The sequence below is a fragment of the Oryzias latipes genome, chromosome 18, assembly GCF_053564925.1.
Source record: "Oryzias latipes strain Hd-rR chromosome 18, Olatipes_Hd-rR_3.1".
NCBI classification, from domain to species: domain Eukaryota; kingdom Metazoa; phylum Chordata; class Actinopteri; order Beloniformes; family Adrianichthyidae; genus Oryzias; species Oryzias latipes.
The window spans coordinates 36,488,732-36,503,870 of NC_136254.1; the positions used below are offsets into that span (position 1 = coordinate 36,488,732).

The 15,139-nt window shown below is 48.2% G+C and overlaps 2 protein-coding genes across 2 annotated transcripts in view; one reads left to right on the forward strand and one right to left on the reverse strand.

Annotated features, from left to right (window-relative positions):
- LOC144987419 (uncharacterized) overlaps positions 1-15,139 on the reverse strand; it is a 409,376-nt gene that overhangs the window by 338,190 nt on the left and 56,047 nt on the right. The window lies entirely within an intron of this gene.
- LOC101171221 (cell adhesion molecule 2) lies at positions 1,428-4,574 on the forward strand. Its single transcript, XM_023966168.2, has 4 exons — positions 1,428-1,617; positions 2,453-2,776; positions 2,853-3,179; positions 3,251-4,574. The coding sequence occupies exons 1-4, from the start codon at positions 1,560-1,562 to the stop codon at positions 3,400-3,402; spliced, it is 861 nt and encodes a 286-aa protein (XP_023821936.1). The 5' UTR covers positions 1,428-1,559; the 3' UTR covers positions 3,403-4,574.

Consider the following 15,139-nt stretch of genomic DNA (forward strand, 5'->3'; position numbering starts at 1 on the left):
CCAGAGAGAGGAGGAGAACCATAGAGAGGAGGAGAACCAGAGAGAGGAGGAGAACCATAGAGAGGAGGAGAATCAGAGAGAGGAGGAGAACCAGAGGGAGGAGGAGAACTATAGAGAGGAGGAGAACCAGAGAGAGGAGGAGAACCAGAGAGAGGAGGAGAACCAGAGGGAGGAGGAGAACCAGAGGGAGGAGGAATACCAGAGGGAGGAGGAGAACCAGAGAGAGGAGAACCATAGAGAGGAGGAGAACCATAGAGAGGAGGAGAACCAGAGGGAGGAGAACCAGAGAGAGGAGTAGAACCAGAGAGAGGATGAGAACCATAGAGAGGAGGAGAACCAGAGAGAGGAGGAGAACCATAGAGAGGAGGAGAACCACAGAGAGGAGGAGAACTATAGAGAGGAGGAGAACCAGAGAGAGGAGGAGAACCAGAGAGAGGAGGAGAACCATAGAGAGGAGGAGAACCACAGAGAGGAGGAGAACTATAGAGAGGAGGAGAACCAGAGAGAGGAGGAGAACCAGAGGGAGGAGGAGAACCAGAGGGAGGAGGAATACCAGAGGGAGGAGGAGAACCAGAGAGAGGAGAACCATAGAGAGGAGGAGAACCATAGAGAGGAGGAGAACCAGAGAGAGGAGGAGAACCACAGAGAGGAGGAGAACCACAGAGAGGAGGAGAACCACAGAGAGGAGATGCTGTAACCATGGAGATGTTTGGGGATGTCTGCCAGTTACCGTAGTTGCCCCATGGGGCGATCCTGGTGCAGCAGCAGGGTGGTTAACCTCTGATGGGGAGATTGCAGGCATGTTGTGTTCAGGGTTCTGTTCTCTTCAGACCCAACCAAGCAGTTCATGTTTTTGTTCTCTGACCGTATGTGAAGTCTTTCCCTTCAGCATTCACACTTTTGCTGTATTTATTGTTTATAAATAAAGTCATTGAAAAACTACATGAAATGAATCCAAAAACTCTCATGTCTAAATGGGAACCGGAAGCTGAAAGTGTTTGAAGTACGTTAAGGTGGACGTGTGTCTGAACGGCTGGAGATGACGTCACCAATTTTATTTGTGTTTCAAAAACTATGTCTGTAAATCCTAGTTATATAAATTAACTCATTCATTTTGTTTGTTTGACTCCTTTTTGTTTTCTTTTCTTTGTTTGTGCATTTTCTTCCGTTCTTAATCCTTCATGACATTTTAAAGTCTATTGTGTTTTTGTTGTCCACAGTGGTAAAGTTGTGAATTGTATTTTGGACTTGTGTTCCGTTCTTACATTGTTCTTCATAATGTTTCGTTTTCGTTTCGTGAATTTCAAGCTTTCAATCAAAAACATTGTTTTTAAGGAAGAAGTTTCGGCGGGAAGGGCGGTTGCAGAAAAATTCCGCGGTGGGCGGCGACGCCCACTGCCACCCAACACCGCGGATGACGTCACGAGAAAGGGGCAGGGCGTGAGGCCCCGCCCACATCCCCCTCACAGGCTGAAGTTCGGTAAACAGGCTCGCGGTCGGAGCAGAACCGTCAGTCCACTTTCAGCTGTGCTGATGAAGAACCGGAAGTTCCTGTGAAGATGGACGTCTTCTCCGTTCTGGGTCTGCTCCTTCTGAGCGTCGGAGGCGTTTATCCAGGTGAGAACTTCGGGGTTAGAACTTTAGCAGTCGAAGAGCAGGAAGAAGAACCCGGATGTTCTATCGGGACGTGAACGCCTCACCAAACCGCATTCCTCGCTGAGGCGTTCAGGAACACTCAAACCTTTTGATATCAGGCGTGATGAAGGAACCAGGAAGAGTTTTTACTGCTACGATCAAAGTGACCTTTTAATGATTAAACATGATTCATAATGTTTATCAGACAGATGTTCTCTGCTTATCAGATGTTCATGTTCCACCACCCTTTAGACTGGATGAGAACATGTTCTCAGGATGTTTCTGTCTGTTATAAACTTTATTTTGGGGATTTTCCTGAATAAATAAAAACTAGGTCTATTTACTGGATTTAATTTTAGTTTTCACCAACTTCCACACATTAATGTAAATGTACTAAACCGCTTTTACCTTTTTTTATTTGTGAAATAAGAAATACAGTGAACCTCACATAATTCAAAGGATTAGAAAGCTGAAAAACCGTGAATTTGTTTGAAAATGTCATCTAAATGAAAGCTGGTGATGGACTTTCCCCCATCTTCATCATGATTCACTCTCATGTGCTCTGTCATCGTTACTTTGTTAATAAAGTTTGCTTTAAAAAAGAACAGGAAGCTCAGCTGGACCAACCATCAACAACTTGACCAAAAACAGTTTAAGCCCCGCCCTCTCCTGTTTAGACCTCCAGGTGATTTCTGGGTAATCTTTATTGATCCCAGAAACAGCCGTTCATTTGATTGTTGTGGGTTCCTGAAGCGTGTGCTCCTCCCAGCCTCTGGATGCTCCGCCTCCTCCCTCTGAACGCCGTCTCGTCCTCCAGGGTTCATCATCACAGCTGAACGTGGACAGAACGTCTCTCTGACGTGCGACCTTCCCGACCCGGATGGAGCCGGGGTTCTGGAGTGGACCAGGGCTGACCTGAAGGAGGCCTACGTCTTCAGGGACCGGACCCCGGACCCGGATCTGCAGCATCCGTCCTTCAGGAACCGCGTGAGCCTGCAGGACGGTCCGATGTGGGGTCCAGACCGGTCCGTGGTTCTGCAGGAGGTGACGTTGGACGACTCGGGAACCTACGAGTGCAGAGTCCTCCACGGAGGACCGGACTCTGGTCCCATCAGCACCGTCCAGCTGGTGGTGGTTCCAGGTGAGTCCGAAGAGCTCCGCCCAGACGCCGCGGCGCTGCAGGACGGTCTCTGACCGCCACTCCTGGTCCCCCGCAGAGCTGGAGGTCATCCACGCCCAGAGCGGCCAGAGCGTCACCCTGCCGTGCCGCGCCCCCGGCGCCGACCCGCAGGCGGACATCCGGTGGAGCAAACACGACCTGGAGCCTGAGGAGGTCCTCCTCATCGAGGGCGGGGTCGTCCAGCACCCCACCATCAGGGACCGCGTGACGGTGGGACACCTGTCCATCACTCTGAAGAACGTCGTGCTTGAAGACTCGGGAACGTACCGGTGCAGAGTGGTCCGCAGGCCCGCCGCCCGCAGGAGGAGGTCCGGCCCGGACCGGGACCACGTCACCAGCGTGTACCTGTCCGTGTCCCCTGCAGGTGAGCCCCGCAGGTGTTTTTGGGGGAGGGGCTGAAGCCTGTCAGGTGACCAGAGTCCTTCTGTTTCCCAGCTGCACGTCTCGGCCAGCAGGGAGGGGCAGCGGACGGCCTCCCCCCTGCGGTGGTGGGAGGAGCCTTCGGCGCCGGACTGGTCCTGGGAGCGGCGGCTGCAGGGCTCGCCGTCTTCACGCGCAGACGGTCCAGGAACCAGAACCTGATTTAATCAATCTGCTGGGCGGAGTCAGGGCGGGGCTCGGAGTGTGCAGTGGTCTTGATTCAGCCGTGAGGTCGGGGGTTCGATCCCCCTCTCTCCATCATCCTGAACCTCCTCAAAGCTTCACCGCCACGGTGCTTTGGACTGAGAGGGAGGGGCTTCTCTGAGCCGTCAGGTTCTGTTCGGACCGGGAGGCCGCGGGTTCTCCTGTCCGTCTGGACGGATCCAAGGATGCAGACGGGTCGGGGTCAGACCGGGTCAGACCGGCTCAGCCTTAAGGCCTTCAGTCTGTTCACAGTTTAGATTCTGACTTCTCGCTTTTAGACCTGATCCAGAGGTGATGTGGGGGCGGGGCTTTGAGCCCATTGGCCACTGGGACATGATTGACACCTGGGGACAGGTTATGATGATGACACATCTGCTCCGGAACAGCGTCCGCTGTGGGCGCCGCCCGTGGCGTCCCGAGACTCTAACCTCTGTCACCAGATGTCAATCATGTCCTGGCAGCTCAAAGCCCCGCCCCCCACGCCAGACAGGACCAGCTCTAACTAAAAGTCTGACTCTGAAGGGTGAACCCAACGTAGAAGCAGCTTCAAGTTTCCAGTCTGAATTCAGATTGAAAAAGTCTTTTTATAAATGTTCTAATGTCTTTTTACATTTTAGTCTGGATTTTGTTCCTTTCAAGATGACCTGGTTTGACCCGGTCTGAGCCCAGTCTGACCCGGCCCTGAGGGTGCAGACGCTGGGGTCCAGCAGGTGGACTGAAGCTGCCCGGGTTCTGTCAGACGGAACCTGGAGAGCTGCAGGCTCTGTTCTGAGTAGGCGTGAGAAGGTTCTGGAGGAAGCAGAACGTTGGAGAACTTTGTTTCTACCTCATGATCCAGATGACTGTCAGAATAAAATGCTGCGGTTCTGTTCTGTTCCAACCATCAGGACTTAATTCTTGTTCCTGATCTTCTCACCTTTTATCTATAATCATACTCAGAACTTTAGATTTTCACATTAAAGGTAAAATCATCTTTTATTTTTTTAGAGGCTTTTATTTTAATGTGAGTTTTCAGACTTTTATTTTGAAGTTTGCATTTTATTGTATCTCTGCACGAAATATTAAAACTTGATTGAAGTGATTCTCTGGAAAGCAGCTTTCACAATAAAACCTAAGAACCTTTCAGAATAAAGGCCTTAACAGGAAGTGAAAGAAGTTTCATCCGGTCAGAGAACAGGAAGACAAACGTTCTGCAGAGCAGGACATCGGAGTTCATGTCAGGACGTCCCAGAGGAAGTGGAGGGTGGAGGCTGCTTCCACTTCCTGTTCTGCTCCTCTGAACCAGCTGGTTCTGTTCTCAGAAGCAGAACCAGCTGAAGTAGACGGTAGAACGTGTAACGCCCAGAAGACTGCTAATGGTTCCTGCTGGTTCCTCCTGATCAGAGTGTTCATGAACATCTCTGGAGAACCAGAACCCAAAGTTCTAAGCTGAAGGTTTGTTTCAAAGACGGAACGTCCAAAGGAACGTTTGGGTCCAGAAGCTCCTGGAGAACCTTCACTGTGACGAGAGCTGCTCCTCCTTTATGGTTCCTGCTCTTCAGACTCATCTGTGGCTGTGTGGTTCTCCTCCAAACGCAGCACCTCCTCTCTTTGGTTCCCCTCCTCTCTTTGGTTCTCCTCCTCTCTTTGGTTCTCCTCCTTCCTTCAGAAAGTCCATCTGCAGGGGAACAGAGCCCCTCCTTCTCAGGAGGACCAGAGTTCAGGTGAGCTTTCACACCTGCAGAACCAGAAAGACCATCAGAACCAGACCAGGATCATTGTGAAGGTTCTGGATCCTCTCCAGTCCTGACCATGATCCAGGTTGAAGGTTCTAGAAAGTTCTCGGTCATGAAGACACGTCTGTCCTCCAGCTGGACATGGAGGACAGAACAGAGGCCCGTTGGAGGAGGAAGAACCACCGGGTCGCTCCAGCTCAGGAGGAGGAGCCTTATGGGAAATGCTGCAGCTTCCTGGAAACCCCACCTCCTGAGTGGGGGGAGGGGGGTTGTTGAAGGAGCTCATGTTTGAGATTCTTCAGACTCCGTTTCAGCCCCCCCCCCCACACACACACACACACACCATGTCAGACAGGGACAGCTGTTGACCTGAGGTGACCCTGACTCCAATCTTCATCCTGCAGGCTGAGGAGGAGGAGGAGCAGACCTCCTTTCAACACGGTGGATTTGGAGTCCTGTCCCAGAGACCTCTGCACCCAAACACCTCCTCGTTCCTCCTGAATCTCCTCGTTCCTCCTGAATCTCCTCGTTCCTCCTGAATCTCCTCGTTCCTCCTGAATCTCCTCGTTCCTCCTGAATCTCCTCGTTCCTCCTGGATCTCCTCGTTCCTCCTGGATCTCCTCGTTCCTCCTGGATCTCCTCGTTCCTCCTGGATCTCCTCGTTCCTCCTGGATCTCCTCGTTCCTCCTGGATCTCTCGTTCATTATGAAATGTATAAGAGGGAGTTGTACGCTTACAACCAGATCTTATGCAGAACAAGGGAAAGGTACTTCTCTGAAATCATTGGAAGTTGCAGCAGCAACTCTCGTGTCCTGTTCACAACAGTAAACAGATTAACTAACCCTCCAACCCAGCTACCAATAGAACTGGTTTGCACACCTAAATGTAATGGGTTTGCTGTATTTTTTAATGACAAGGTTCAGGGCATTAAAAAAGCCATCAACTCCACAACACATATAACTATCGAACGGCCACCTACTCACTCTAAGCTGACTCACTTTGTACCTGTCACTGACCAAACTGTCCAAGAGACCATCACCCGTCTGAGCTCGTCTACATGCTGCCTTGATGTGTTACCCACTAGATTTCTAAAGTCTGTCTTGAACAGCGTGTTGCCATCAATTACTCAAATAGTTAACATGTCTCTTCAATCTGGAATATTTCCAGAGGCCTTATAAACTGCAGTCATTAAACCTCTCCTGAAGAAAAGCGTCCAGTCAGGTTTTAGACCCCATCATAGCACAGAAACTGCTCTTATCAAGGTAACCAACGACATCCGCCTGAACACTGATGATGGAAAAGTCTCTGTCTTAATCCTGCTAGACCTGAGTGCTGCCTTTGATACTGTTGATCATGGGATCCTTTTGCACAGACTCCAAGACTGGGTTGGCATCTCTGGATCTGCCCTAAGTTGGCTCAAGTCTTATCTGGAAGACAGGAAATACTTTGTTGAAATTGGGAGTTGTGTCTCAGACTACATGGCCTTGACTTGTGGTGTGCCCCAGGGATCGATCCTGGGACCCCTTCTGTTCAACCTCTACATGCTGCCACTAGGGCAGTTAATACGCAGTAATAACATATCTTATCACAACTATGCAGATGATACTCAGATCTATGTGTCACTGACAACAGGTGAATATGGGCCGGTGGATTCTCTCAACCACTGCCTCCAACAGATCAGTGCGTGGATGCAGAACAACTTTCTCTAGCTAAACTCAAGCAAGACCGAAGTTATTATTTTTGGCCCACAGAAACAAAGAGAAAGTCTCAGCAGCTACCTTCATTCTCTGTCTCTTAAACCCTCCAATCAAGTCAGAAATCTAGGGGTAATCATGGACTCTGACCTGGGGCCTCATTTATAAACGTTGCGTACGCACAAAAGAAGGCGTACGCCACTCTCTACGCAGTAGTTGAGATTTATAAAAAGCAAACACACCTACAAACACCTGTTTGTCGGGAGAAAAAACTTAACTTCACTCAATGTGAAGTAGAAGTTATCGTTGGCGAGGTGGAAAAGAGGATAAAACGTTGTTTGGAGGGCACAGTGTGGGCATTACTAATGCCAAAAAGGCACGCGAGCGGCAAACGGTGGCAGACGCCGTAAATGCTGTAGCCTCACAACCATCCGAGGTTGTGAGGCTACAGCGCTCCATCGGGGGGGGGGGGGGACACCGGAGCGCCAGATGCACCGGGTGACACGCGTGGTTCCTCCGAGTGCTCCTCTGTAACGCCGGGCCCAAAAGCCCACAGAGGTCCAACGGGACGGCTGGAGGAAGTCAGAACCGGCTCATAAGCCACTCGTCCTCGTTTGCCAGCACGTCTTCTTGCTGTCTAAAGATGCGTTCACTCTGAATTCTTCCATTTGCCACATCTTCTAAGAGCGCCAGATCAGCCATTGTGCGTCATTACGCATTGTGATGGGGCATTTTATTTCCCTCCATTTAATTACATCTGACAAGCTGCAGATGTCGGTAATAATCCACGTGGAAATGGGAAATTGTTCAGCGCAAATGTAATTTCTTGTTGCTTTCTGAATGGTTGAGACATACGCCATACATTGTTTTATCAAAAATAAAACAAACTAAAGGCATATGCATGAATACCATAATTCTGTAGCTTATGAAGAAATGTTTTAATATGAAAACAACTTTCCCCAGTGGACAATTAATGCATCTCTCTCTATCCATCTGTCTGTCTGTCTGCACCTATATCTGCTCCTCCAGACGGACACATTGACGGGAATATCAGTTTTGTACATTATTTCGTTCTGTTAACTATATTATTTATGAGGATGAATTGCACAACATGCCAATATTGCAGAACAAATTTCACTTTTCTTTTTCCAAATAAGTGTTCATTTGAATTTCTGTTGTAATTTTCGTTTGATTTTTTTGTTTGTTTCACTGCTGATCGATCAAACGGGTGTTTGTGTAGCTGTTAGTTGTCAGACTTGCTTTGTGAAGTCTTCATGTTATTTCTGAGAGGCAGTATTGTCATTTTCACTTTCACGTGTTTCTTCCATCTGCCGACGGCGTCGCCGTTTCTCATTTCACCCGTTTTTGTGCGTACGCCTGGGTCAGAGCTTGCGTGAAGGACCGCACATTTTCCCGTCAAGTTTGCTTTTTATAAATCTCAACTATTGCGTAGAGAGTGGCGTACGCCTTCTTTTGTGCGTACGCAACCTTTATAAATGAGGCCCCTGGAGATACTTATCCATGCATTTGTCTCCAGTAGGTTAGACTACTGTAACGGCCTGCTCACCGGCCTCTCCAAACGAGCTGTAAAACAGCTTCAGTACATCCAGAATGCTGCTGCTCAGGTCCTGACCAGAACCAGGAAGTATGATCACATTAGTCCTGTGCTCAGGTCTTTGCACTGGCTCCCTGTACCTCAAAGAATAGACTTCAAAGCAGCTCTGCTTGTGTACAAGTCTCTCCATGGCCGAGCACCAAAGTACATCTCTGACATGTTAGTGCCATATGAACCATCTCGTACTCTGAGGACCTCAGGGGCCGGCCTCCTGTTGATGCCCAGAGTCAGAACTAAACAAGGGGAATCAGCGTTTCAATATTCTGCAGCTAAAATCTGGAACAGCCTCCCTGAAGGCGTAAGACAGGCCTCTTCTGTGTTCATGTTCAAATCTAGACTTAAAACATTTCTGTTTAGCCGTGTATATGACTGAAAGGTCCTATCTGCACCTTTCTTTCCTTTCCTTCCTTTATTTTTAAATCAATTTTCAATATTTTTTTTTTCTTTTAAAGTAAATTTTACGTTGATTATTTCTATGATGGATTGTGATTTTAATGCATTTTTCTGTTTTATGAAGCACCTTGAATTACTTTGTGTACGAATTGTGCTATACAAATAAACTTGCCTTGCCTCATCTCTCCTGAATCTCCTCGTTCCTCCAGAATCTTCTCGTTCCTCCTGAACTCCCTCGTTCTTGTCCTGACTCCTGACCTACTGTGGGTCTGCAGACACACCATCAACTGAAGTGACCCATTTCTACCTTCATAAACCTTGTCTGTGCAGAACCGTCTCAGCAGAACCAGGGTTCTTCTGCGGGGTCCAATCCTTTTCAGACGAGGAGGAACATGTCACCACCTGCTGGATTTCTGCCTGAACTGTTCCACGGTTCCTTACAGCTGGAACTGAGCTGACGTTCACGGCTTACAGTGAGGTTTTGCTGAGGTTCTGGTTCCACAGCCACCTTCTTGTATTCTGTGCACCGCTGACTTTCAGAGAGGTTCCGTTGGTGGACGGTCGTTCTTCTTGCAGGTGTTCTGGTTCTGTGGAACCTCACGAATGGACCGGCACATTTAACGATCCGTTTGAGGAACCACAAAGGTGGTTCTGGTCCAGAGTGCTCAGCTCAGCTGTAAAGAACCTGGATGCAGATGAAAATGAAGCCCCATCTTCTGCACTGAGGGGGGGGTCTGAGGTGGCGTGAATTTCACTGGCGTGAATCCCAGAATGCTTAGGGCCAGCGGGTCATGTGAAGTGTGTTGTGGGGGCGGGGCCTGTGTTGGGATCTTTCTCCACCTGGTTTTTTGACCCTCACAGCATTTCGTCCTCCTGCTCACTCCTCATTTGGAGGCAGCTCCTCTGAAGTTCTGCTGAGGTTCTAGTCTTTTTCAGGTCCATGTTCTTGTGTTCCTGCTCCGTAGGGTTCCGAGTAAGGTCTGTTTCTTCATCCATGCTGCTTCCTCACCTTCATCTGGAACACCGACCAACTCACTGACTGGGTGACGCCTTCAAGGGTTGCTGGGTTCTCGCTGTACGCAGTTCCTCAGAGGTTCCTCAGAGGTTCCTTCAGAGGTTCCTCAGAAGTTCCTCTGAGGTTCCTGCACAGGTTCTTCAGAGGTTCCTTCAGAGGTTCCTTCAGAGGTTCCTCGGAGGTTCCTCAGAGGTTCCTTCAGAGGTACCTTCATAGTTCCTCAGAGGTTCCTTCAGAGGTTCCTCGGAGGTTCCTCTGAGGTTCCTTCAGAGGTTCCTCAGAGGTTCCTTCAGAGGTTCTTCAGAGGTTCCTCAGAGGTTCCTCAGAGGTTCCTTCAGAGGTTCTTCAGAGGTTCCTCAGAGGTTCCCTCTTTGCTTTCTGGATTGTCTTCAGTCATTGAAACTGAAGGACTGAGTTGGTTCTCCGGGTTTTCACTCCTCCTGTAGATGGTTCTGCTCCAATCTGCTCCCTAAAGAGGGTGACTCTGCCTCTTGCCGTTGCGACAGGATATCGTTGACGTGGGATCCTCTGATGCTCTGTGACCGTCAGCGTTCTCATGTGCAGCAGACCCTTTTACGAGGTGATGTTCTGCTGAAGCTGTTTGGACCCCAGAGGCTCAGATGTAGAGGGTTTCTTCAGAACCGTGGACAGTCCGCCTCTGAGGACCCAGCTGATGTTTACAGATGGTTCCAACAGGAGTGGAACACCGCCACCTGCTGGAGGCTGCAGGAAACACGACTGCTGCTGCTCAGACTTCAGGAGGATCACGTGACTCCAGCCACAGAAGAAGCAGCTGAGTTAATCCAGGAAAAGAATCTGAAGTGGAAGAATGTCTGCATGCAGAGTGCTGTGCTGCACATCCCGGAAATGTCTCAGGAAGGTTTCCCAAACAGCATCAAGCACACACCGTGTACCACAAACACACACTGTGTACCACCAACACACACTGTGTACCACCAACACACACTGTGTACCACCAACACACACCATGCAGCACAAACACACACCGTGCCACACATGTTTGCAGGTGTGTTTACAGGTGTTTGCAGGTGTGTTTACAGGTGTTTGCAGGTGTGTTTACAGGTGTTTGCAGGTGTGTTTACAGGTGTTTGCAGGTGTGTTTACAGGTGTTTGCAGGTCTGTTTACAGATGTTTGCAGGTCTGTTTACAGGTGTTTGCAGGTCTGTTTACAGGTGTTTGCAGGTGTGTTTACAGGTGTTTGTAGGTGTGTTTGCAGGTGTGTTTGCAGGTGTGTTTACAGGTGTTTGTAGGTGTGTTTACAGGTGTTTGTAGGTGTGTTTGCAGGTGTGTTTACAGGTGTTTGTAGGTGTGTTTACAGGTGTTTGTAGGTGTGTTTACAGATGTTTGCAGGTCTGTTTACAGGTGTTTGCAGGTCTGTTTACAGGTGTTTGCAGGTGTGTTTACAGGTGTTTGTAGGTGTGTTTGCAGGTGTGTTTGCAGGTGTGTTTACAGGTGTTTGTAGGTGTGTTTACAGGTGTTTGTAGGTGTGTTTGCAGGTGTGTTTACAGGTGTTTGTAGGTGTGTTTACAGGTGTTTGTAGGTGTGTTTGCAGGTATGTTTACAGGTGTTTGTAGGTGTGTTTGCAGGTATGTTTACAGGTGTTTGTAGGTGTGTTTGCAGGTGTGTTTACAGGTGTTTGTAGGTGTGTTTGCAGGTATGTTTACAGGTGTTTGTAGGTGTGTTTGCAGGTATGTTTACAGGTGTTTGTAGGTGTGTTTGCAGGTATGTTTACAGGTGTTTGTAGGTGTGTTTGCAGGTGTGTTTACAGGTGTTTGTAGGTGTGTTTGCAGGTGTGTTTACAGGTGTTTGTAGGTGTGTTTGCAGGTATGTTTACAGGTGTTTGTAGGTGTGTTTGCAGGTGTGTTTACAGGTGTTTGTAGGTGTGTTTGCAGGTATGTTTACAGGTGTTTGTAGGTGTGTTTGCAGGTGTGTTTACAGGTGTTTGTAGGTGTGTTTGCAGGTGTGTTTACAGGTGTTTGTAGGTGTGTTTGCAGGTGTGTTTACAGGTGTTTGTAGGTGTGTTTGCAGGTGTTTGTAGGTGTGTTTGCAGGTGTGTTTACAGGTGTTTGTAGGTGTGTTTGTAGGTGTGTTTACAGGTGTTTGTAGGTGTGTTTGCAGGTGTGTTTACAGGTGTTTGTAGGTGTGTTTGCAGGTATGTTTACAGGTGTTTGTAGGTGTGTTTGCAGGTATGTTTACAGGTGTTTGTAGGTGTGTTTGCAGGTGTGTTTACAGATGTTACAAGGTGGCGCTGCGCAACTCTACGCTTCTTAAAGTCGCTTTTCACTCAGAAGAAGAGAGCAAGTATTTACGCCATTGTCAGAATCATACAAAGAAAACATGAATATTTCAGGAACCAGTAGCTCCAGTTCCAGCGATGAAGAAATTATTGTTCTGTTGATGAAAGACGCCGGAAAAAACGCCGATTTTGGGTACATCCCATAGTTACGAGAAGAGAAGATGATGGGGAGTTTTATCGACTGGTACAAGAGCTGAAAATGTATCATGAGCGTTTTCAGGGATATTTTAGAATGTCCGTCATTATTTTTTCGCGGCAGTGTAGACGCTACTTGGCGTCTATCTTCTTCGCTGGTATGTGCAGGGCTCCAGACTGCGAGCAATTGGTCGCATTTTGCGACCAAAATTTGAGAGTGTGCGACTGAATTTTACATCCAGTCGCACATGTGCGACCAGTAAATTTGCCTCCCCCACCCTTCGTATTTTTTATACATCAAACGTGGAAGGGGCACGTCAATGATCAATGAAATAATTAATGAGACGTAAGTGCACACGCACGCAGGCAGACACACACACTCGCACACATACTCATGAAACGCGAGCACGTACACTCTCGCGTGATACCTGTCTGTGAGGCGGCCACTGCGTGTGAGAAGAATAGGGAAAGCCACTGTGAGTGGCTAAAATGCGTGGAGGGGGCGGGGCCTAGAGATAATAGAGCGCGCGTAAACATCTGTGGGAAGGAAACAGAGACAAATATCATCACAACCTGAAATGTGCGTCTGAGCTATGAGCAAGCGAACTATTGATTCGTTCTTCCGACCTGCGGCTAGTGTACCAGTGCCAGAGTGTACAGCAGGGGTCTCAAACTCGCGGCCCGCAGGCTATTTGCGGCCCCCAAGATGATATTTTGCGGTCCCCGCCTTAATATGAAGGTTTAATGTTACCGCAGCCCGCCAGTTTGTATGAATGACACTTTTTCATCGTCGTGCACGGAGCTGACCAACCAATCACAGTGGGGTAAATGACTCTTGGGGGCGTGACAATGACAGGGTTTGAAAGCAGGAAACCTGACAGCCCCCTCCCTCCCCGGACCACATTAAGGAGTTCCTTACTTTCCTTTAGAACGTATTTATTCGCTCGTAATTTTCTAAATACATGCAGTCCGTGCTGAACTTTTCTCTGGGCCGCACAGACCCGGTGGAAGGTTTAGGTTTTGGTTACGGCGGCGCATAAAACGGTCCTGCGCGGTTGTTACGGCAGCACACCACTCCCACGGGAGTCGGGTCAGCTGAGGAGAATAAATGTCTACATGCGTGACAGCTAACGGGGCTTGAACTTTTAACACGCTCGAGCAAAAACAACATTAGTTTTAGACACACTGAAAATACGTGGGGAAAATGCAACGATAGACGTGTTAGAGATGAACATCGCCTGGATCGTTGGGGAGACCAGGCGGGGCGGGGCGGGGGGGGGGGGGGGGGGGGGGCTGTGAGATGAAGGCGAATCTGCAGCAAGACTGAAGGAGGAAAGGAAGTTGGAGTTGTCCTTAACATTCAATTTAGTTTTAATATTCTTCTCCCCCTTAGTATGATCTGTGTTATTATATATTTTATGATTATTTTAATGTTTTGTGATTTATGTAGCCTTTTTTTAATGAATTGGTATTTTAAATTATTTTAATTAATCACTCCACCACAAAAACCATCAGGACACATGTCCCATAATGCATTGTTTTGTAGTCTGTAGGGCAGCTTTCAGTCAGTTCAGTTTCCAGCTGTGTCCGGGTAGGTTTGCCCCTTTTGCTCCCACCCCTTTCTCGCGATATTTTTGTGATGATTGACAGTTAATATTGGAGCAAAAACAAAAATATATGTCTCACACCAGGTGATCTGTGCAGCGTTGAGTCCACCTGGGTGATCTCAAACACACTTATTGTCCGTCTTGGCTGCACCTATTTGGTGTCACAAAGATAAATTTCCATCAGTTTTCTTAACTATTTGTACTGTCGTGACAGCGATGGTGCTGTCAGTTTACCTTCATGTTGCATCTTCAAAAGTGCAGAATAAAATGTGACACTGAATTTGAAACAGCTCATTGTAATTTCTGCATCTATTATTAAAGTATTTATTAGTAATACAGTGGAAATTAGTAGATTTGGTTAGAATGTTGATTTACGGTATGCGCCCCTAAATTTTCTGGTTGCGCCCCTAAAATTTTCAGTTGGGGGCCACTGTGCTCCTACTGAAAAAAGTTAGTCTGGAGCCCTGATGTGTGCTCAGCAAGGCAGTTTTGTGTTTGAGCGCCCCCAAGTTGTGTTTTACTGTAACTTCAAAAGCTCCAGACACGTGTGCAAAAGCGCCATTCTCATTGGTCGAATAGATTTCGACGCGGCGCGTCAAACCAAAGAAATGAACCCGAGGCGTTTTTTAAAGAGTGACGCTTTGACGCGTGGCGTTTTTCGCGTCGGTGTGCACACTCACATTGGTGCCCTTTGTTTAGTCACGAGGCGTTAAACGTTGGCGAAATTCGTCCCGGTGTGTACAGGCCTTTAGACCCTTGTGCCATCTTGGGGGGTCCAGATGACCCCACTCCCAATGTGCAGAAGGGGTATTTTTACATTTGAACGACCACTCCAGGTCCAAACTCCCTTTTTGTAACGTGTTCTGAGGAAAATGTGTTTTTCCTGTGAAATAATCTCCTCCAGACATTTCCGTCTCAGTCTTTCTGGGGTTTAGTGAATCTGAAGTCAGAGCAAACTTTACATTTTAAATCTATTCTTTTAGTCAAATCTTTATGCAAATGCCGCAGGCTGAACCAGTTTCCACCTGTGAGTCAGAAAATGTCCAACTTTAGTCAGACAGAACAATAAACCAACAGTTTTCCTGCTTCCTCCTCTTCCTCATTCTCTTCATCCTCCTGGGGTCTCTGGGGTTCTTGGGGTTCTCCTGTAAAGCTGTTTCCCTCATTTTAAATAAAGTTTGGGGAAAAACGCGTTCCTGTTTGCTCACT

Excerpts from the sequence above, each read along its gene's own strand:
- LOC101171221 (XM_023966168.2), top strand. The coding sequence starts at position 1,560 with ATGGACGTCTTCTCCGTTCTGGGTCTGCTCCTTCTGAGCGTCGGAGGC. Across the intron at positions 1,618-2,452 it reads CGTCGGAGGCGTTTATCCAG|GGTTCATCATCACAGCTGAA; the intron begins GTGAGAACTTCG and ends CTCGTCCTCCAG. Across the intron at positions 2,777-2,852 it reads CCAGCTGGTGGTGGTTCCAG|AGCTGGAGGTCATCCACGCC; the intron begins GTGAGTCCGAAG and ends GGTCCCCCGCAG.